Source organism: Brachypodium distachyon, chromosome 1 (genome assembly GCF_000005505.3).
Source record: "Brachypodium distachyon strain Bd21 chromosome 1, Brachypodium_distachyon_v3.0, whole genome shotgun sequence".
Taxonomy (NCBI): domain Eukaryota; kingdom Viridiplantae; phylum Streptophyta; class Magnoliopsida; order Poales; family Poaceae; genus Brachypodium; species Brachypodium distachyon.
The window spans coordinates 20,509,528-20,531,868 of record NC_016131.3 but is presented as its reverse complement, the minus strand read 5'-3'; the positions used below and the strand labels follow the sequence as shown (position 1 = coordinate 20,531,868).

Genomic DNA, 22,341 nt, shown 5'->3' with positions numbered 1-22,341 from the left:
TAGGAATAAACACATGTGGGAGTACAAGTCTTTTATTGAAAAAGGAAAATAAAATAAGAAAAACAAATCTAGCCTATTCCAGCCTGGCCCACAGTAGGTGGGCACAAAGAAATGTTTCCCTGCAAATTGTACTCTTTCAACGAAATTACTGCTAATCGCGGCTGAACCGGGTTGTAATTAAAGTGAGAGAGAGAGAGTACACGTCCTGATGCCATTTCGGACGAAACAGGCATTAACCTTTCAGGCAACAAACATGTCGATCGATACCACTATCCTAAGCTTCCAGCTAGAGTTCCTAGCTAGCTACAAACAGGGGCGATAATATTGACGCTTAAACTAAACGGGATTCGACCAAAATGCACATTCACAGGACGGGGTCCAGAGCAGAAGCAGACGGCCTTCAAATTCAAAACAGTATATAATATACTCCGTACATATAAAAAAGCCATAACAAGATGCGCTGTTCCGGTACCGGTAGTATACTAATGCAGCAGGAGAGGCGATTAATGATTGCAAGGCCTATTCCTTTTGTCGACGGCACGCTGCCGGCCGGCCTTTAGATCGCTCCCTTTCCATCGAGGGCTTGCTTGCAGGGGCCTGCCTGCGTGCGTGCTCACTCACCCTACAAACCATTTGTACACTCGATCCATATATGCACGATCATAATAGCCCCGGTACGTACTGCATGCCCATCATAAGTTGCTCGTTCAACTGTTGCTAATCAACACCTCCTCCTTTCTTGGCACCATTTACCAAATACTCCGTCCGTTTCAGAATACTTGTCGCGGTTTTAGTGCAAAACGGAGCAGGCTTCACGGGAAACTTCCCCAGAAAACGCCATGCATGCACCGGAAACCGAAGGCTCCATCCATCGTGATACATGGCTTGCTTGCCTTTGGCTTCACATGAAAACACCCAGCATTCGCTCGGGAAAGTTGCCTTTATTACCCGGCCGGGCTAGCATAGCACGGGACAAGTTTATCTCGCCGGAAACGGACGCGATTACCCAGCGGAAAAGAAAGCAAAACCTGCGGCTGTGTTTAGCGGTTTGTTTTTTAGAGCCGCTCGGCGACACGGCCGGGGTGGAAGCTGGACCCGATCGACGTAACGTACGCGCCTCTGCACCGCAGGGCACAGAGAGTTTTTTCCTGTTCCGTTTCGTTGCGACGCGCCGTGCTTGTTGACAGCACCCGCTGGCGATGACGCAGGTAATTCAAAGGGTGATCGGTTCAGCGGCGCAAGCCAAGCCAGCCAAAGGGTCCTTTGGGCGCCGTTGGCGTCGAGCTTGCTGACATACTCGGGTTGTTGCGGGCGGTGTGCCGCGGGAAAAAGGCCAAAAACAGGGGGCTCCTCTATCAGTTTAACCATGCAAAATGCAACCCACCCTCAATAATACACCATTTGTTAGATGGCGGCCAGCTGGGAATTGTCATTAGACCAAAGTGCCCCTCCCCTCAAAATACTTGTACCTGCCACAAAACTCATGCCTATGGTTTCGCCAATTGCTCTATCAAAATTGTATCTACACATCTAATTAACTCATCTCGATCGGAAGTAATGGAGTACAGAAAACAAAAATATAGCCATAAGTTCATTTTGGGCCCATCAATGTGGAGGGTTGATTAATTGTTACTTAAGTGCTTATTACTAGTTGAATGATGAAGATTAGTTTGTGACTTGGTGAACAATTTCATGGATACGAAAGTGACACGTACTTACACTTTAGGTGATGCGATAGTAACCTTACCATACGAAATGAAATGTACCGAGCTCTGAGTCGACCTATGATGCATAATCTATTGCTAGTCTTGCAAGTTAATACTATGCTGCAATCCCATTATTAGATTAGATGATCAAAGCCCTCATGACAGGAGATTTTGCTAATCTATAAGCTTCGGAAGCCAAGGAAGCTTATTGTGCTGCCTCAAGTTTCTGTCACTAGTTTATTTCATTGTGCACAAATAACACTCTCTGAGACGAGAAATATCTCATCACCCTTATAGCTTACTACTAATCAATAAGGATATTAGGTTGGAGTACTTACTGCTAAGTGCTAACACATACTCGATCTGCTACTTACGGTATATATGAAGTCGTGAATCCTTTTACCATCCTAAAAATAAACAGTTTGCTCAGCCGCTAAATTATTGCCTAAATCTACATTACATCTACGGGCTCTAAGCCAAAAATCTAACCTCGACATTATGGACTAGATACATACCCCTTACCTCCTGGACGGTCATTACCATTTCAAAATGATACATACCCCACATACACCGCCCCTAAATAATCATTGAAACTGATTTTTAAATGTTTTATAAGGATCAATGGTTTTATGATTTGAAAGATTTGAGAAAGAATGATAACATAATTCATAGAAAATTTGTATTTTTGTAGTTGCTAAAACATTTTAAAATCAGTTTCAATGATTATTTTAAAAAAAATATTCTTTTTGATTTTAAACATTAGGGGAAATTTAAGTTCATATCATGATTTTTTTTGTTTTCCTTTTGAGAAGATTGAATCTATAAAAATATGAATTTTGTTTTCTATCATTTCAAATGACAATTGATATAAGATAGTATACACCTAAGAGGCTACTCGTCTAAAATATATTTTGAATGGTCAAAACCTCTTTGGAATGGTCTAAGGATATTCCATCAGATTAAGAGTTGAGATTTTTATAAGTGTTATTGTTGAGTTAGAAGATGTAGTTTGACTAATGAATTTTCTTTTTTCTTCAAAAATTGCATGATGCTCTTTGAAACGAATCAAGAACATGTCCTAGAAAATTTGGTTAGGATTCTTTAGTTGACGTTTGATACATGTTTTTGAACTTCAAAAATGATATCGGTGCAAAAACTCATAGAATATACGATTTCCAATGGTTCATATGGTTTGTACTTCCAGTACCGTATCACAACACCCAATGTACATTCTATGATTCAACACGATTATACATGAGCTCGCATGATCGATTGTCCAATAGTATGACGCTGAAACCCAAGCCTTGGCGAGTTCGAGCCGAGCCACGAGCCTCGAACTTGTTTCTAACACCTAGTTTATTCAGTGCATGAATTATTAATATTTTAATTTCAAACTTAGAATTTCAAATAACTTCTTTGAAAATCCATTATATGTGACTTGAAATGGTTATAGGTACAATACCATGTCATTAACAAAACACTAGTACTCAATTGTTCCCAACAACGGCAAGTGTGTGGACTGTGGACTCTGCGCGTGAGCAAATCTTGCGGCAAGCATGGACCCCATGAGCCACGCGTACCCCGCATTCCAACTCTCCTTTATAATCCCCACCTCCCCCGAAGTTTCCCCATTTTCCTGTCTCTTCTCCGATTTCCTCTTCCCTATCTTTTTAGATGTAGGGGTTTCTCTCCCTTTTCCACGGTGCGGTGATGTAGCATCGCGATATACGCACCTTCGCTAGAGCTCTTCGCTGTCCTGGACCTCACGACCGTCGCCTCCTCTCTCGCATGGAAGTGGAAGGTAGGAGTTCGGCTACCCTAGATCTGATTTGGGTTTTTTGCTTCTTCTTTTTTGTTGATTTTGGAGTAGATATGCTTTTTTAATGGTGTTTAGTTGCACTTTCTTAGATTAAAGTGGAAGGTAGGAGTTCGGCTACCCTAGATCTGATTTGGGCTTTTCACTTTTTTTTGTTGATTTTGCGGTAGATCACCACCATAGCCTCCTCTTTCAGATGGAAGTGGAAGGTAGGTGTTCGGCTACCCCTATATCTGATTTGGGCTTTTCACTTTTTTTTGTTGATTTTGCAATAGATCACCACCGTCGCCTCCTCTTTCAGATGGAAGTGGAAGGTAGGAGTTCGGCTACCCTTAGATCTAATTTGTGCTTTTCACTTTTTTTTGTTGATTTTGCGGTAGATCACCACCATCGCCTCCTCTTTCAGATGGAAGTGGAAGGTAGGAGTTCGGCTACCCCTAGATCTGATTTGGGCTTTTCACTTTTTTTGTTGATTTTTCAGTAGATCACCACCGTCGCCTCCTCTTTCAAATGGAAGTGGAAGGTAGGAGTTTGGCTACCCTTAGATCTAATTTGGGCTTTTCACTTTTTTTTGTTGATTTTGCGGTAGATCACCACCGTCGCCTCCTCTTTCAGATGGAAGTGGAAGGTAGGTGTTCGGCTACCCCTATATCTGATTTGGGCTTTTCACTTTTTTTTTTGTTGATTTTGCAGTACATCACCATCGTCGCCTCCTCTTTCAGATGGAAGTGGAAGGTAGGAGTTTGGCTATCCCTAGATCTGATTTGGGCTTTTCACTTTTTTTTGTTGATTTTGCAGTAGATCACCGCCGTCGCCTCCTCTTTCAGATGGAAGTGGAAGGTAGGAGTTCGGCTACCCTAGATCTGATTTGGGCTTTTCACTTCTTTTTGTTGATTTTGCAGTAGATCACCATCGCCGCCTCCTCTCTCAGATGGAAGTGGAAGGTAGGAGTTCGGATACCCCTAGGTCTGATTTGGGCTTTTCACTTGTTTTTTGTTGACTTTGCTTTAGATATTCCTATTCCTTCCGATGGTGTTTAGTTGCACTTCACCTTCACCTAATTGATAGCTATGGGTATTGTTGATTTTTATCGGATGAAATTTGGAAAGTGGGAAATTGGAGTCGCTATGTTGAAAGCTAGAGAGAGAGAGGGCGATCAAGGTTTTCATATCTGTCGGGTTCAACTAAGATTTGAAAACATAGTCGATTGAAACACCATGTCTTTGCGTATAATTTTAAATCTACATAGTTTTTTTATTTCTTCTTTAGTTCAATCGTCAACGCTGCTTGTCGCCGCCAATGACTGGAACATGATACGAACTTGAAATCGTTTGGTTGGGGCTTGAGATGACCTTGAAATCGTTTGGTTGGGGCTTATCAAACCGTTGGATTCCACCGTAGAACCACGATGTAAAATTATATGTTAGTACTAAATGGTTACCTTCCGCTAATGATTTTTCCAGTAGTGTAATATGGCGAAGAAAGATCGCTCGCAAAGAATTTGTGTCCCAAAATTTGCCAGGACAGCCAAGGGCGGAACTGTCTTTTAAACCCCTACTAGAAAACAAACCCTAACAGACTCGGTTTCAATTCAAATAAAGTCATTTTTCCGCTCGAGAACACTTCTTTTTTTACCCGAGTCCAGACTCGGTTCTGTTTTTCCATTCCTCCCACAGGTTTCAATTCAAAGCCTCCATTCCTCCCTTAAAACCTCCTCTCGTCCTCCTCCTCCCATTCGCCTCGCCTCGCCTCGCCAGGTTGCCCCCACCCGCATCCCGCCGTTCCAGCCCCCTTGCTGCCGCCGCTCCCATGGCCCAGCCACCGCCTTCCCCCTCCCGGCTTGCCCTCCTGACCTTCCTGTGCCTTTTCCTGCCAGCCCTCGCGCTCGCGGCGCGCGCGGCGCCCGCCGCCGACAAAACGATACACGAGCTCCTGCGGTCGCAGGGCCTCCCCGGCGGGCTGCTCCCGCGCGGCGTGGTGTCCTACACCCTGCAGGCGAACGGGCTGCTCGAGGCGCGGCTGTCGTCGTCTTGCTACGCCAAGTACGACAGCGGCGACCTGGCCTTCTTCGACACCGTGGTGCGGGGGAACCTCAGCTACGGCGCGCTCCGGGGATGCGAGGGGCTGGCGCAGGAGGAGCTCTTCGTGTGGCTCCCCGTGAAGGGCATCCTCATCGCCGAACCGGACAGCGGCGTCATCACGTTCGACATCGGCTACGCGAAAAAGAAGCTCTCCAAGTCGCTCTTCGAGGAGCCGCCGGAGTGCAAGCCGTCGGTCTCCACCGAGCTGGGCGCCGTCGAAGCCGCCCGCTGGAGGGATAGGCCAGGTGAGATGTTTCGTTTCACTGAGATGCTCTGAAGGTTTCAGATTTGCGCCATGTCCCCTTCACTGTCTTAGTTGGTAGTATTAGTAGGTAGGTAGTTCGCCTTCTGGCTTCTGCCTTTGCGTCTATTTCGATGTCCAATCAGTGCAATTCTGCGTCGAGATTTCATTCGGCCGAAGGTTTTTGGTCGAATTCGTCATGCCCAATCTCTCATCTGAGCTCCGTAGCGCCTCCCAGTTCGCTGATTCGAGCCCCAGTTCTCTGATTCGATTTCGAATCGGTGATCTTGGTGACTGTAAATATTGGATTCCCCTAGTTCATTAGAAGAAGAAACTCGATTCTTTGAGACAGAATCGTTCAGTTCTTTTCTTCGGTTTCGGTTGTGCAAGCGTCTGGGCTGAATCGTTGGACGCCGGTTACAAGTTGGCAAGTAGGCCGTTCTCTAGTTGATTTGGTGCGGCGGAGCTGGAAAGTTGAATTTTAATGGTGTCTTTGAGTTGGAAGCTCGTGGAGTAGTAATTCCTGGACGGGGTGGCCGGGTGGGTGATTAATTGCTTCAGTTACAGCTGAATTTGGGGGCAATAAATCCGCAGTAAACTTGTTCTGGTGTTTGAAATCAAGGCCATGATTTCGGCGCCGGAACACTGAGTCCTTCGGGGACATTTATTACCAAAATCAGAGTTCCATTAAGCCCCCCATCCCAACTACACTACAAAATTGAATCAAATTCAAGTGGCCCAATTGTTTGCGTGTATTCTTTTTATAGGGTGTTTATAGGGTGGATTAGGCCTCAATAAGTTAGCCATGATTCGGTGTTGGTAGATTCAGGCACAAGAGCTCGTGTTTCTGTTCTTGGCTCGATCAATTGGGCCAACTGCTGAAATCATTAGGTTAGTCCCAAGTCCCAACCTAAATTTTGTGGTGGTATTAGGATCAGACAAATTCCAGTGTGGTATTGCAAGTGGCAAGAAGATGAGAGCACCAAGCATTAGATGCTTGCACTCTTGGTCTTGTTTGCTTTTCAAGCAAAGATTTTTGCCTGATGCACGGGCTCCAGTCCGTGTATCTATCCTCTTCAGGAATCAACCACACGCCAGATTTTCTTTCCCATCTCCTTAATCCTTTTCTCGTTTGCTACTGGGCAGGGTCGTTGCTTTTGGATACTCCTCTCCTTTGCGAGATGGTTATCTTTCCATGTTAGAATGTGTGTCTCATATCATCGCCTGCGGCCTGTCCCTCTCTGGCCTGTGGCTCGTGTGGTGCCCTCTTTTCTTACCTGCTGCCTCCATTGGATGATGGAGAAAGGCTTGTGCAACAAACACACCTTGCAAGAACACACATCTCCATAGCTTGGAAACTTTGTTTCCCCCCAATGGCTAAACTTCACATGATTGATGTGAACCTTTAAATAGTAGTAGGGGTGTCATGGAGAAACCCCAAAAGAAGAAAAGTGAAGAACTCCCTTTTAGTCCTTTTTGTTGCCATTTCTTGAGCTACTACCTCTGCACAGTGTCTTATATACTGCTTTAATTACTCGTGAAGCATGAAGCCAATATGCCTGCAGCTGGAACATTAAAAAGGAAGCGTCTAAAAAGCTGTTCCTTGTGCAGGTGTTCCTGGCCTGAGGATGAGAGAGGCACAAAGAGGAGGTCACCAGGACCAGAGGTGAGGAGGAGAGAGAATGCAATGAGAGAGTGAGTGTGACCGAGGGAGAGACAGAGACCCAAGCAGACAATGCCGAGCCAGTTTTCCCCTAGTGTAAAATCAGATCCTGTGTTGTGCTGATGAACGAGAATAGTGCTGCAGCAACTGCTGCTGAGTGCATAGGTTTGATACTAGTATCTACTTAGGGGAGATGTGGGTACTTTGCACTTCTTTTTTGTTTGGTTTCTCTTCTCTGTTCTCTTTTTTTCCACCTCCTTTCTCTAGTCCATGCATTCGGCTGTGTGATATTAAGTTTGTCAGTGATGTGTTGGAAGCAAGAAAAGAACAAGGGAAAAGGCTGGCCGGGAGAGCCAATTGGAGGGCTGTTGTTGTGCATGAGAGAGATACTCCTTGCAGGGAAGTTTCTTTGGCTGAGCTGAGCTGGTGGTGCCATGCATGTGTGTGTATGCCAGCGCCAGCTCAGCAGGTGAGTGAGCTGGGCACAGCACATAGGCTTGCTCCCTTCCCCTCCCTGCATGTGATGTTGTGTTTTCTGGTGGTTGAGTGCACCCTGTGCTTCTTCTCCTCATCCTCCTGCCTAGTGCCTAGGTGATTACTGATTAGTCGGGTACACAACACAATCATACAACACATGCCAATGCTATTATTCAACTGTGTTCAGGTCATAGTCTCTATGGCTAGTATTTAGCGTAGAATATATAAATATAGTTCCTTCCATGACTCCTCAGTTCATGTTGTGGTTTGCAAGTCTTCATGGGAGGAGTATCTTTCTATCTGTCTACCAATCTAGTGCCCCTTTGCTTTGCCACCCAAAAAACAAAAGGAATAATTCAATGGCGGCCGGCACAGGCCTACATCCGGCCAACGAGAAACCAGCTACGATGCGTATGGAATTGACGCCATAATAATAATGGTATGGATGGAAAGAGATGTGGGGTTCTTGTTTTCTGATCCCTGTCTGTCTCCTCTCCCATGTCTCCACTGATCTCTCCCTTCGCTTTTACGCAGCCTGATGGCGAGAGGAGAAAATATTACTCGTTCCATTCAATAAAGATTGACACGGATTTGAATTAGCTTTAGTTCAAATTCGTGACAATCTTTATGGAACGGAGGAGAAAGCAGTAGTAATTAAAGTTATCCCCATTGCCCACTGTGTGGATACGGGAGAAATTAAACTAGTACAGATCGAAAGGCGATCATCCGCGCGTGAATCGTTGTTTGACAAACTGTTTTCGTCCCGCGGTGTTGTCGAATCTCTCTTTCGGAGTTTCGGTGCGTTAATTACCTCAGGCACGGGGAACTTTGGCGTTTGGAGCGTCGTCAGCCAGGTGAAGCGCGCCAAGCGCTGCTGATGGAAAAGAACTTAAAAGAAAGATAGGGAAATCAACGAAGAGATCTACGTTGGATCGTGCTTGCACTTTGGGCTGACGTCGGGAAATCTACACCCAGACCGGGTCTGTGTGTGTCACGGAAATTTCGGCTCCTGCTGCCGGGAACGTTGAAATTCGCTGGATTGTTTGGCGAGCAGTGCAGGGCAGGTAAAATTCACAGTGCGTGGCATCTTTTCTACTCCGTACTTATAAGTTTGGAATTGACCGCTCACTATTTCTAGACCCTGCCATTCTCAGCCCAGACAAAATGGACCATGCAAACCGCGAGTTGAAACATCAAGACATGCAGAACTCTCTCTTTCTCAGTCTCACTAGCACAATACCCGTACAATGCTACGGATTAGAAAATTAGACTACAAATTTAAAAGGGATGTTGTATTATTATCTTAAATCATATAGTTCATGTTTGTTCTCATCTATTCATGCCAAATTAATAAGTGATGCAATCTGAAGGCATGACAAAAAGTCGCACCGAGGGAGTCTTTTATAGGAGTAAATGAGTCCTTCATATGAGTAAAAGGATACCGTTACATCTACTCTGAAATCTCCACATTTTTTGGTCCGGTCAAATCCGGTAAATCCTACCGGCATGCTTTAATGGGTCTGGGAGGGGTTTGATGTGGTGAGTGGTTGACTCAACTCAACTTGTGCGGCGATGGCAATGGGTGCCCATTACCCGTGTATCCAGTGGGTGGAAAACACCATTAGGATACAAATATGAACCAAAATTTTACCCATGGGTATGACGGGTACGGCCATACGGGTATGGGGATGTAGAACTCATACCCGTGTACCCGTATACATTTCAGTGCTGGAATATTCTTGTAATGTTTAATACGTGGCCTCATGTAAGTCCGAATTACCTCCATTACTTTGGCCTGAGTTTGTGGACTTCAAATGTATGACCGTGCTATTTTTTTTTATCATTACGTGATGTTGTCTTATATGCTTCAAACGTTGTTGTTTTATGTGTTGTAGTTGTTTAATGTGTTTTCATGCTGCTGACTATGTGCTGTCGTGTTATATGCTGTTGTCATGTGAGATATATGTTGCTATTTTTGGCAAATACTTCCTCTAATGCATAACAAGTATCGCTGATTGTTGTTTATGTAAAATATAGTCATGTATTTTTTATTTGGTACCCATCTACCCAAATAGGTCATGCCCGTATCCGGCGGGTGCCATCTTGACGTGTGATTTGTAGAGCCGCGCGGCATCCGGATGCTAACCCAACTTCCAAGCTCCAGCTCTGTTTCTCTAATTGCACGCATACAGAACTACAGAAGCACTAAATAATTCTGTCCACCGGCGGCGGCGCAGCGCTCATGATGCCACTAGGGACCCCCGCACCAAACCAGCAAGCCTGCGGCGAGCAGAGTCCTTGAAGACCCCCTCGCAAACATAGGAGAATGCCAAAAGGAGAATGATTCGAACGGGGGGGCCGTGCCCGGGGCAGGCAAAAGCATTTTACAAACCGCTGGAAAAAACCCGGAAAGGTAACCAGGATGGCATGGCATCACACCGCGCAGACGAAACCAGCCTCGACGACGTCCCGAGAGGCCAGAATATCTCGCACAACCACCACCCGCCGGGTCGGAACAAAAAAGAAAGCCTGTGTACGCTTTTGGCCCGTCCGGGCACTAACCACCGTGCTGCCGTGCATCGCTTTCGCAAGCGCGTCGTGACTATCTGGATGGCACTCGGGCGATATGGGGGAAGGGATATTCCCGCGGCTGCCGGCTGAAGATGCACCGTCGATAGGCGACAAGGGCATACTTTGCAATGCGTTTACATCAGAAATGCCTGTCAACCTCTCACCCATTGGCGCATTAGTTTAGGTGAGATGAGAGTCGAGTCGAGAGAGGTCGGATTGGTCGGAAGAGTGCTATATATACAATTGTACAGAACAGTGGAGTGTGACAAGACATGGTTTGGAACTACTGGTAAGTACACAAGTTTGCATCCATGTTTACAAAGAAAAGTCTGATGATACTATCTGCGATATAGCCGTTTGGTCTCGTGAAAGTGCCGTGCTCAAGATCAGCATGAGAAAGAAAGCAGGGTTATTCAGAGAGGGAGGTGGGCAGCGGGGCTTCTGAAGACGATTCTCAGAAGTCTGGACCTTGCTGGAAGAACTCAAGGTCTGGGTGAGTGCTCCCACCAGGATGCCTTGAACGCCTGCACGAAAAGAACAAACTCATTAGGTCAGCGTTAGCTGTTGATCACAACTTTAGGGAGTGACTGCCCTTTGAAACGTAAGATGGATAAGCATTGAAAATTTGACTAACTATTGGAGTAGTTGTATGTAGTACTGTTGGTCGATGATGTGGATGCCTTAACATACAAACTATTGGAGACGCTATTGGAATAGTTGTATGTAGTAAAAATTATGACTTAGCATATTATCATATTTTAACATAAAAGTGTGTTACGTATCTCATTTGACATAAATTAGTCATGTTCAAAATAAAAATCTCACAGTATCCTGGTATACTACGATACAATCGTAAGACTAGTTGACTACGATACATTACTGCTGAAGAGAAAACAATACTACCTACTATGCCGGTATTGATGACCTTGGTATCAAGTACAATAGCAAGCCATCTTGAACTCACCAATTGGTAAGCATAGTTTGAGTAACAAAAATGCTAATAACAATTGACTTACCTCACAAAGCGAGATGGTTCAAATCCCGGAACATCAGGCGGGCCAATTGGATCGTAACGACCACCAGGTGGAACACTCCTGTTACAAAAAATCGGATTCCATTTATAACTGAAGACATTACAAAACGAGAACTCCAGTGACGAATAGAGTGAAACAAAACCCAAACATACCCAGGGCCACCAAAGGGAGCAGGGAAGGGATTGGAAGGGAAGAAGCGTGGATCGTTTGGACCTGTAGTATATATATTAATCAGGTTGTGAGTTGGAATATGCAGAGGTACAAATATAAAAAGAATCTGGAAAATATTCAATAGGGCAACTATTACCAACGTGCATACTGCCGCCCCTCCCAGCACCACTGCAAACAAAAATAGACACGGTTAATTATGTGCGAAGACGCACTGATTTGTCCATGTTTTTTTACATGATCTTTATGGTTAAGAGACAAACCTATGAGGATAGAAGCCTGCACCAGGAGCAGGGAAGAGGTCATCATTACCAAATGGAGCTATCGGAGGATAAACGAGTCTGTACCGAATAAAATGGAAATATTAGACGCAATAGAGGAAATCGACATCCCATGACCATGCTACTAACTAATCAACCGTGAGAATGACTATGGTGCATGTGTATGTCATATATGCACTTTACAAGCACATTTGCCATCATTCATTCAATCTGATCTTGCTACAAAAGTGGTAGGTTGAGTGCAAAATTTCGCAAGAACAGTTATATTTTCTTGTTGTAACTAAAGTTGTATGACCATAGCCATGACCTATTATGTAACCACCCTAGTTACATGAACTCGAATAAATATGCACTTACATTTTAGTAGTCATATAAAATATGAATACATATTTATTCGTTCAATGAGTAGATCAGTTACTCTAAGGGTAGATCAGTTCAAACATGTATCCACATGTTTCAGTAGTGATATAATAAAATGAGAATTAGACTTCATAAATGTCACAAATGATAATATCTGCTATTCTAATGGTAGATGATGTATCCAAATGTTCATCAAAAATCACTGCAAGGTTCCTGTTGTGTTGACTTGTGACATACATCACTTATTTACTCCATATATTTAACATTCTATAGAACTCGAGGTGTTATGAAATACTTCGTAAGCTGCATGTAACCATATTAATTGATTGTAGTAATTAAAATTCAAGTTGCACTAAATAAGAGGACCACAAATATATTAACTGTTTATAAAAAGAAGACATGCATTACCTCCATAGCGACAAAAATGTAATGACGTGCGTGCTCACCAAAACTAAACCAAGACAGTTCATAGAAGGGACCCAACAAGCTTTATCCCCATGGGATCCCGAAGATGTGGACTACGAGTTCAGGACATTCATCTTACAACTGTGGCTGATTAGGCAACAAAAAGGCCAGCATACAGATTATCAGTAGTGGCTACACCTAAGCAAGTTGCCCCTTTCTTTTCTATCAAGATATCCTAGTGTTTGTCTGTTTCTAGAAACTCAATAAACCTTTAGATATAATTATATGGAAAGCACTGGGAAAGAAATAAGTAAATACAAAATGTAAGCAGAGAAGCACTTCTGCTGTTCCCTTGACTGCCCACTGGAGAAGGGGGAAGATGATAGAAAATGTCCACAAAAAAAGACAGGGAAAAATACAAATGTCTGAGCTCATTACCCTGCAGGTTCAGTAATCCTTGAGTTAGGGTTTTCCCAGGTCGCATTTTCAGAGCTGGAAGAGAAGTACCGCATGTTAGAGAAATACTAGCAGATGAGGCCAGCTACGACATAGAACACATACTTCATAGGTATATTCTTAAGCTACCAGACTTCAAAAGTTTAGTAAAATCTTCGGGACCAACCAACAGAATAGTAAAACTTTACTTCCAACAATTAATGACATGATTTCATCTGTACCAAGTTGAACCAAAAAGTAATTACAGGGAGCAATAAACTGAAGTTTGTCTGACTCTGAAGTCAAAGCTGGGATATGGGAGGGTACCACTGAGACCCCATAGAGCAATACCTGCTCATCGACGAACTGCTCTCAACACCAGGCTTCTGGGCAGCATCAGCATCCTTACCATCCAATTTAACCAACAAACTTGAATTAAGGGTATCAATGAAACCCGTAAAATTCTTGTACATATCCTTATAATTCTTGGGCTGTTCTTCAGAGAAGAAATCCTTCACACTATATATAAAGAACAAAGATCAAAAACTCAAAAGCCATAAACTGGGTAATCCAATGTGGAAGGAACGTCTCAACAAAAAAGACATATATTGAAGAGTAAATAGAAATATAGAACAATTAAATTACAGTAAAAATATACAACTAGAATACAGTAAGATCAGGTAACGTCTCCTTGTTAACAGAGAAAGCAGAAACTGAGCCAGTGGTACTTATTGCATCAAACCTAGTATTCATATCCAAGCTCTTGCACAAAATCCGTTGCCGCAGCAGGACCATTAATTGGAATAGCATCACATAGGTTAAAGTCTCCACAGACAAAATAATAATCATAGAAACAGTGTGTAGATTGGCTGTGGTACAGGGAGGGAGGGGCATATTCTCCTTTGCTCACAGGGATCCCTCGCCGTGACTTATGCAATTCTGCTTGGTGCTCGCTGGCACCAATGGCAGTATGTCCACCATTGACAGCATGCCGTCCACCACAGCACGGACAGGATTGCTTACCACTTGCCATATTCTGTTACGGAACAGAAGATTCAGATGCTACCTCACCGAAGACGGGAGGTAATCTATATGTGAGGCCAGCAACGCCGCGATGGAGATGCAGCTTTGTGGATGCAAGCTGGCCAACGCCGACTTCCGCCACATCAGAGCTAAACCTCCATGCATCAGCCAGATGTGGGAGTCCAAGAGAAATGCCATGGCCAAACCTAGACCACCCCGCTGGCGGCAAGCAGACAAGCAGGACAGAGATGAACCACGTGGCGGAGTAGAACTGTAAATGGGGGTGTGAGATGCTCCACGGTGGCTTTCCTACCCCGTGTTCGTCGGTGTCGATGCTACAGCTCTCGGGCTCACCGGCTGTGAGGAAGAAGATGGGCGGCGAGCTGTACGAGGCCGAGGTGGAGGCACTACAGATCCAGTCTTTGAGCACTCACGTACTTGTCTCTGTCATGGCTCTGGCAGCCTCGTGTCACTGACACTAGCTTGTATTGGCCTCCACGAGGAAGAGTGACAAGAGTGTTCACGCGGAAGACAAGAAAGAGCAGGTGGTGGGCCTTTAGTTTGTACGTGTGTCTGCCACTAGTGTGTGACACAAACCTACAGAGCTAGGCTCTGCTGCAGAGGCTAGTTAGGGGAAACACTGTTCCTACCGAGATTTCAAAATACCTGTACCACGTGCAATACTAATCTGTTCAGACCATAGCTTAATAGCCTGCAAAACCCACAACGTTGCACATATATCCTAAGGCAGCTGATTTTGGATCCACTGGCATTCAGGGGTGGAGCCGCTGCTCCGTGGAGCCAAAAAGTTGCTCTCTTATACAAACAAAGTGGTTTTGAGTCCGAAAAGAATGGCTGGCAATTTGTGTTGTTATTTTTGCAAACATGTTAATTAGTCCAGGTGGTAAGACTGGTAGGGATAGTGAGAAGGCTAATAGACCATCACCTAAACTGAAAATGTACCGGGACAAAGAAAAATTACATTGGTCCCACTAGTTATTTAGGATGGCAAATAGAACATCACTACTGATTTTCTGTAGGGGTAAAGATTACTACATAGTCTATGCAAGTTCTAGATTATAAACCATTCTTACAGGATGACACAACTAACAGAGTATAGATTACTCTGATCTAGTCTAAAGCGGTATTATTCATTAGATACGATGTTATATCAATAAGTAAATCCCATGAAGTCATGAACCAAAGCATACTCCATGAAAAAACAAGAACTTGCAAGACTGAAACATACTTGATCTGGACATCGCAAGGTTCCTTGTGTTGTGCCTCAAGATCCAGCACATCTATGGCCAGGAACTCACCAATCACTAAACATTTCATTAAAATGCGCTTCTTCTCGCCCTTCTCCTCCTTGGAGTACAAAAAGGCATAGCAGTTCTCCATACTGTTCCACCCATCAATCCCCACCTCCTCAACGCCTAAAATTGAACACCCTAGAAACATTAGTATATTAACAAAGAAAAAGTACCTCGCAACAAAATGCAACCGAAAACTAAGATTGCAAACTAGAGTCGATCCAATTATGCGACATATTGAACCAGAAGAAACATCTTGGCATAGAAATTTACGCTTGGTACATTCTGCCCTGAATGACCAGCACAGTATATTCCATCACGCAAAGAAAAATAAATAGATGTGTTTCATTCCGCCCATAATTCCCCTTTATTCGACAGGTTTCTTCTGGTATATGGCCAGAATAATCTGCCCTGTGCTGTTTGGTACTTCCTCCGTTCCATAATTCTTGTCGAAATATTACATGTATCTAGACGCTTTTTAGGATTAGATACATCCATTTTTGGGCAATTTTGAGACAAGAATCATGGAATGGAGGTAGTAGCAATTATTTAGCATGAGGTTAAATTTAAGATCTCTATCTCTTTCCCATGAAGATATGTTTGCTAGTAATATAATTTTAGTTCTTTCTTTGCAGTTTCTACAAAACATCAGTATGATTTTTTTTATCCCATGTAACATCATACGCATTTACAGCTTACTGTTACTCATCAGAAAGAACACTGTAACGACCAGGTGGTACTGCTGTAGCACAAAACAACTTGAATAATCCAGTCATGAAAGTCTGAAGCCTGTCATTGGGCATGTTTGGTGATGACTAATTTTGCCACAACTAACCTTAGGTAGATTGTGGCTGACACAAAAAGTGACGAGGACAAAATAGCCACCACAAGTGAGGCAAGATTTGGCAATAAAATGAGCCTATGACATGTGTGGACCATAAGACCAAGGAAGTTAACCAAAAACATGTCAAAATACAGTGGCATGACTAAGTTTAGGTGTTCCAACCTTAGGCTATGAACCAAACACACGCCCTTAGCACTGAAGTCTGAAGTCTTCAGCCTGAGGTTTAGTAACATATAGCGGGGTTCATTCACACAGGCAAGTTACTGACTGGGAACAGAAATTTCACTGAGTTGCGTGAACTAAACTGCCTTGCAGTATTTCTGACAAGAACATATGAACATAGAAATATTGGAGACACATTTGCAATAAGGGATGCTCGATTCATCGAAAATTTTCTATTACCACGAACAGATCAAACCATACGATCTAGGAACTGAAAACAATCGACTAGAATTTTAGACAATTTAAGCCGTTAACCGTTTAACTCGGGCACTAATTTCCCAAGTTTACACGCCAGAGGCAGAAAAAAAAAGTGCTACTGGTTCAGGGCAACACCACCAAATATAAAACCACTAAAACCGCGAAATCATCACGCCAGACGGAACAGAAGCCCTAAACATGGGGGCAGATCCTATCGGACAGTCTACATACAGTAAACGCATCACAAAACGGAACCCTAGGGCCAAGAGCGGAAGGCGGGGCGCACCTGTGGGCGGAGGATCGGTGAGCGCGGCGGGCCCGACGGCGCAGAGGGAGTATCCGGCGGCGAGGAACGCTGCGTTGGCGGCGAACGCGACGCCGTCGTGGGCGCCGCGGAAGGCGGGGCGCGCGGCCTTCACGACGGCCATCGCGGCCGCGTCAGTCACCATCGTGCCGCTACGGGCGGTGGTCGGGCGCGGCCAGGGCAAGTCGAGAGGCGAGATGGCGGTGGCGTCGGTTCTGGAAGCGGCGCGGCGAGTGCACCCGATTCTGGAAGCGGCGAGGCAAGGCGGTGCTCGGGTGGGGATTTCTGGGGATGCCACGTACGACTGGGGCTGCTGGGGCCTGCTGGCTGTGCTCACCGCTTTTGCTCGGATTGACTAGAGAAGTTGTTTTTTCGACAAACTTTTTTTTGAATGAAAATTTCCAGATAAACTTGACTTACTTGAGAGGTTGATGAACTTGAGGCTGAAGTTCGTTGAGCACCCTGAGGTTTGTCGTAAAGGTTTTTCTTAAGATTGTGATTTGTGAAGATTCAAAAGAAAATGCAATAAAAAACTATAATTAGAGAAACTTGAAGAAAAATTGATTTTGAAAATCTTACTGTATGAAATTACAAAGATATCCACAATTTGTTCTCAACACCCTTTTTGTCCAAAAACAAAACAGCTCATATGTTTGAACTTGAAATAAACGTTGGATATTTCTTTATTTTTGAACTTTAGAAAACAGTACTCACTCGTTTCATAATTCTTGTTTCAAATTTGCCAAAAATGGATGTATATATTCTTAAAAAGCATTTAGATACGTGTAATATTTCGACAAGAATTATGAAACGGATGTAGTACTATTTTGTTTTGAAAATTGAAATGATGATTTGCAAGTGACTTAGCAGACACGTAGTGATATAGATGTCATATTTTCGTTCTGCTTGCCTCGCTGCAGATGAGCGTGTTTTTCGTTAGGCCGCATTCGTTTAGAGCAATTCTCGCAGGTATTGGATTGGATCGGAGAAAACTGACTGAAATTTCGTGGTTCCCGTTGATGCCCGCCGGGGAGGGAAGAAATGGGGGCTTGGTTGGGTCAGCCCACGAAAATCACAGGAAAAAGAAACGTACTTGTGTCTTCTAGACCGGTAAAATGGGCCCAATGTAGACTGCCAAGTCACGCGCAGCCTCCTTTTTTTTTTGCAGGGAGCCTCCTGTGTAATACTAGGTGTAGGTGTAATGTACCCATTCCTAATAAAAACACTTCAGTGACCTTAACAGAAAGGCTAATGTTGAATTAGTGGTGCTTATTATACAGAGCAGCAGTTCGAAAAAAGAAAAGGCAACAGTGCTACCATTTGATTGGATCCATCTCGTTACTTACCAGAAAGCAGAGCTAGGTAGGTCAGTTGTCTGGAAATTAATTATTGCACATGCTGAAGTTGAACTCCGATCCAAACAGATCCTGCAACTTTTTTTGAGCCTTTCCCCTACTGATAATTAGGTGGTGCTATCACCATACATACAATGGAGCAAACTTAGATAATACACTAGCCGAACAAAATCTGATTATTTGCCTCGATACTAAAAGGAGTTGGTATACTGCAATCCGTTGCTTCTAAGGTTTAGGGCTTTCTGGTAGATTATTGCTAACATCTTGCAGCTGGATCAGCTGATAACAGATCACATGCCTGCATTAACTTCCAGATCACAAGCAACATGCATGATATCTTTTTAGGCTCTAAGATAACTCGTCACCGTGCAAGTGCAACTCTAGGGCCTCAAAAACCATCCAGTATATGGACTGAAACCTGCATCATTCATGCACTCAGCGCAACGAACACTATGATTAATTCCAGACGTTAATATATAAAAAAAATGATTTCAGCATCACCGCAGCATAGTGTATGTACACATCACATATTTCTTGACCTGCGCAAGAAAGATGAGGAATCAACCTATCCCATCACCACCAATTAACTGTAGTTCTTTGCATGTCACAAACAAATCTATGCGGGCTACATTTTTTGTGTGTGTTTGTGCTATATAAACCAGGGGAGAAAAGGGCAAAAAAAGGAGCAGTCAAGATTTGGGCTCCTCTATGACGATCTTCTTGGCCCTGGTGATCCGGATGTAGCAGAAGACGGCGACGACGATGGCGGCCACGAGGCCCCCCAGTATGATCTTGCCCCCGGCGAAGTGCCTGTCGAAGGGGCCGTGCGTCACTCCGTGGTGAGACGAGCTCAGCGGCGACCCTGCGAACCCGGACTCCAGGAGAGCATGCCCACGCAGCCATGAAGGGTCGGAGGCAGCAGAAGGAGCGTCTGCTGCTACGCCGTCGAAGAGGAAGACGGTTGGGAACTGCCGCGCCATGACGGTGGTCACGGCGATGTGGCTAGACACCAGGCAGAAGAAGAGCAGGCGACGCATCCTTGGAGAGATCAAGATCAGAGACACTAGAATGAATGGATGGTGCGCAGAAAGATGGAAGAAGAAAGGCTGGAGGCTACAGCTAGCTTAATTAGGTAGCCGCGATCGAAGGAGCCTTTTGCTGGTGGATGGACTATTCGACTTGGTGTTGTTGCTGTGGAGCTAGAAGGCCAGGAGGGGCTGGCTCTTATATAGGAGACGGCCTCACTGCGTGGGATCGCTGCGTGTCAAAGCCTCCCGCTCTTTATGGATCTTGATTTGTTGGGGGCAAGGCAAGGGCAAGCAATTGTTTTTGCCAGCCTCGTGGCTGGTGGCTGGCTTTCGACCTTCGAGGAATCATTTTGGGTCAGTGCATAGGTGGATGTGGGCGTGAGGCCGGCCGGAGAAACTGACACCTGCGCTGGTGCGCACGGGGTATCGATCGATCGATCTAGCTCGCTGAATGTTGTGGAAGCTTGAGCAAAGTCAGCGGACAACTGTGTCCAGCAGTTTGACAACATCAGAGCTTGTGGACTTGTGGAATTGGGGTGGGTTCTTGGAAGGTGAAGTGATCAAGAGTCGAGACTCGAGACTCGGTTGGCGAACCTGGAGACGGCTGATAAATAAGGGGACTTGTTAGTTTGTAACATCGGAAAGTGGAAAGTGTGTCGGCTAGAGGTATTTCTTGGTCGAATGCGAATTTTATAAGGTGAAGTCGAAGGAAGCAGGCATTGCTGCTGCATCTCTGAGGAAGTGTGCAATGTCTGACTGGTTGTGCCTACCCGTCCAAAGTTTGGGAAAAGCACGATGCCCACTTTGGAAGCAGGATCAGAAGCTTTATCTTAACGAAACTGAATACGTCATCCTTTATGAAAAGGAGAAAGTAAATGGTTTTGTCGCCAACGTGGTGTAGTTTTGGCTAGACTTGCCACATGAACTGGCATCAAACCGTATGATAAGCTTAGGAAGTGATGGTAAAACTTTGTCAAAACCGAACAATTTAGTACTCATGTGTTCAGAGACAATATAGTACTATATTGAAAATTGAATTTGTCAACATTTTGATAGCTTGGTGGGTCGGCAAAATCACCTGATTAATTCTCTGTGTCCTACAATGTTCAAGGTTGTTCGGTTAACCTCTGACCATGTGATCAGTTCAGATGCTCCTCAACATGCCACTCCATGTGCAGAGGAATCGCGGGACAAAGCTCAGACAAGCGCTCGGTTTTAATACGCCGTTCAGACATTTTATATATATCCAACGGTTGTGTTGTGTCATGCAGGAGGCGACCAATGGACGCGCAACTGCTGAATTCCTCGGCTCATTTGGTCTCCAAAGATGCCATTCTGCTCGTTGGAGTGAACAGAGGATAGGAGGGAGAAGCTTCTGAGCTCTGACTGCTGTGTCTGAAGAAACGCGCGGCAAAAGAAGCAAAAATTAATCGCTCCTCGATCTCTTCTAGCCAACATGCATATTCGCCATGGCAATCTTCATTAGTGACCCAAAGGGTGCAGAGTCGATTAATTATAGCAAAATGAAAACCAAGTTATTTCTTACTAGGTGGTTACTAGAGATGGTTATACCTGAGCAAGGATTAAATCCAAGATGGCTTATGTTTTCAGCGGCAGGTGATTCCAATATTCATTAGATGTTGCTGGCCAGGTACTTGGTTCACCCAATACTTGGGATCCGATTCTGTTACAAGTTACCCTTTGTTCCTGAAAGAGAGGGAAAAAAGAGAGAGATGGAAATATCCAACATAATCGGAATGTCTGAACTGTGAACCATGCATGTTATGCAGGCTTTTGGTATTCCATATGTTCCCTTCGTTAGATTCAATCAAGAATCTATGCAGTACTACGTGGCCTGCATAAGGGCATCAAAGATTTAGCTGTGAACAGCAGGACAGCAAGAGTGCAAATGGTTTGACGAAAAATTATCAAGACAGGATGAAGCTTCCCTGCGGCATGCCTCTGGTAGTCTGGACCGACCAGCTCGCGACAGCCAACCCCCTCGTGCAACCAAAACTGCGGGGATCTTCTTCCGGTGCGTCGTCTTCGTCGTCTAGTTCCGATATCCCGATTGTTTTCTGACCCAGAAGACAGTGTGCGTGTGCTGTCGTTCGTTTCAACTTCCATGATTTCTTGACATGATTAACATGCTTAATTATCACGGGGAGAACAATGGCGTGTACGTTTTAGGAGGGCAGACGACGACCGTCAGCGAGACGATCTGCGTCTGTTGAGATCTCCATGAATTATAAGCAGATCTTCCAAGAGTAATAACTGTTCTTTTTTTTTATCTTGGTGATATGAGAAGAAGTTCCATGATTACGTACGGACACACAAGTTGTCTCTGGCACAGATGATGGATGGATGTATTTTTCACTCAACTTGTAAATATGCTGCTGCTCTGAATCACGTGACCAACTTGCTCTTGCCAGTTGCCACACACTCGGAGTCCGTCCATGTGGGAGTTTCAATGTCAACGGTACGGCACTCGACGAGTTTCCGAGAACACTGGTTGAATGTCAGATTTAATAGCCTCTTTTGATCCAAAGGAATTTGGAGAATTGTGTTCCTAAGGAAATTTTTGTATACAACACATTTGGAGGTTCTTTGATTTGCAGGGTTTCAAGAACACGAGAGTAGGAAATACAGATCGAGTGTGCTGGGCCATCCCTCCACATGTAGCCAAGTTTCAGCCCAGCAACAGTTCATCTCGGTCGCATCAAACGGCTGAGATTAATCCCTTGCGTAGAGGGGAGAAGAGAAACACCCTAGCCACCAAGTCCAGTTGCATTGTGAACGAACAAAAATGAGAAACT

At 44.6% G+C, this 22,341-nt stretch overlaps 3 protein-coding genes across 3 annotated transcripts; 1 reads left to right on the top strand and 2 right to left on the bottom strand.

Annotated features, from left to right (window-relative positions):
• The first annotated feature begins 5,150 nt into the window (after positions 1-5,150).
• On the top strand, positions 5,151-8,177 carry LOC100827555. Its single transcript, XM_003562905.4, has 2 exons — positions 5,151-5,848; positions 7,456-8,177. The coding sequence occupies exons 1-2, from the start codon at positions 5,332-5,334 to the stop codon at positions 7,512-7,514; spliced, it is 576 nt and encodes a 191-aa protein (XP_003562953.1). The 5' UTR covers positions 5,151-5,331; the 3' UTR covers positions 7,515-8,177.
• Positions 8,178-10,771: 2,594 nt separating this feature from the next.
• Positions 10,772-17,464, bottom strand: LOC100827041 (probable proteasome inhibitor). Its single transcript, XM_003562903.4, has 9 exons — positions 17,125-17,464; positions 15,511-15,697; positions 13,590-13,757; positions 13,242-13,295; positions 12,021-12,098; positions 11,897-11,928; positions 11,742-11,802; positions 11,572-11,649; positions 10,772-11,079 (listed from the first exon to the last, which is right to left on the bottom strand). Exons 1-9 carry the CDS (start codon positions 17,285-17,287, stop codon positions 11,010-11,012), a joined length of 891 nt encoding a protein of 296 aa, XP_003562951.1. The 5' UTR covers positions 17,288-17,464; the 3' UTR covers positions 10,772-11,009.
• Positions 17,465-18,932: 1,468 nt separating this feature from the next.
• On the bottom strand, positions 18,933-19,740 carry LOC100826733. The gene has a single exon (XM_003562902.4). It carries the CDS (start codon positions 19,532-19,534, stop codon positions 19,187-19,189), a length of 348 nt encoding a protein of 115 aa, XP_003562950.1. The 5' UTR covers positions 19,535-19,740; the 3' UTR covers positions 18,933-19,186.
• Between the last annotated feature and the right edge of the window lie 2,601 nt (positions 19,741-22,341).

What these genes read in the sequence shown, in the direction of transcription:
- LOC100827555 (XM_003562905.4), top strand. Translation starts at nt 5,332, where the DNA reads ATGGCCCAGCCACCGCCTTCCCCCTCCCGGCTTGCCCTCCTGACCTTC. An exon ending in CCGCTGGAGGGATAGGCCAG is followed by an intron (nt 5,849 to 7,455) that starts GTGAGATGTTTC and finishes TTCCTTGTGCAG; the next exon opens with GTGTTCCTGGCCTGAGGATG.
- LOC100827041 (XM_003562903.4), bottom strand. Translation starts at nt 17,287, where the DNA reads ATGGTGACTGACGCGGCCGCGATGGCCGTCGTGAAGGCCGCGCGCCCC. An exon ending in CACCGATCCTCCGCCCACAG is followed by an intron (nt 15,698 to 17,124) that starts GTGCGCCCCGCC and finishes GTTCAATTTTAG; the next exon opens with GCGTTGAGGAGGTGGGGATT. An exon ending in GCAGGCTTCTATCCTCATAG is followed by an intron (nt 11,929 to 12,020) that starts GTTTGTCTCTTA and finishes TTTTGTTTGCAG; the next exon opens with TGGTGCTGGGAGGGGCGGCA.
- LOC100826733 (XM_003562902.4), bottom strand. Translation starts at nt 19,534, where the DNA reads ATGCGTCGCCTGCTCTTCTTCTGCCTGGTGTCTAGCCACATCGCCGTG.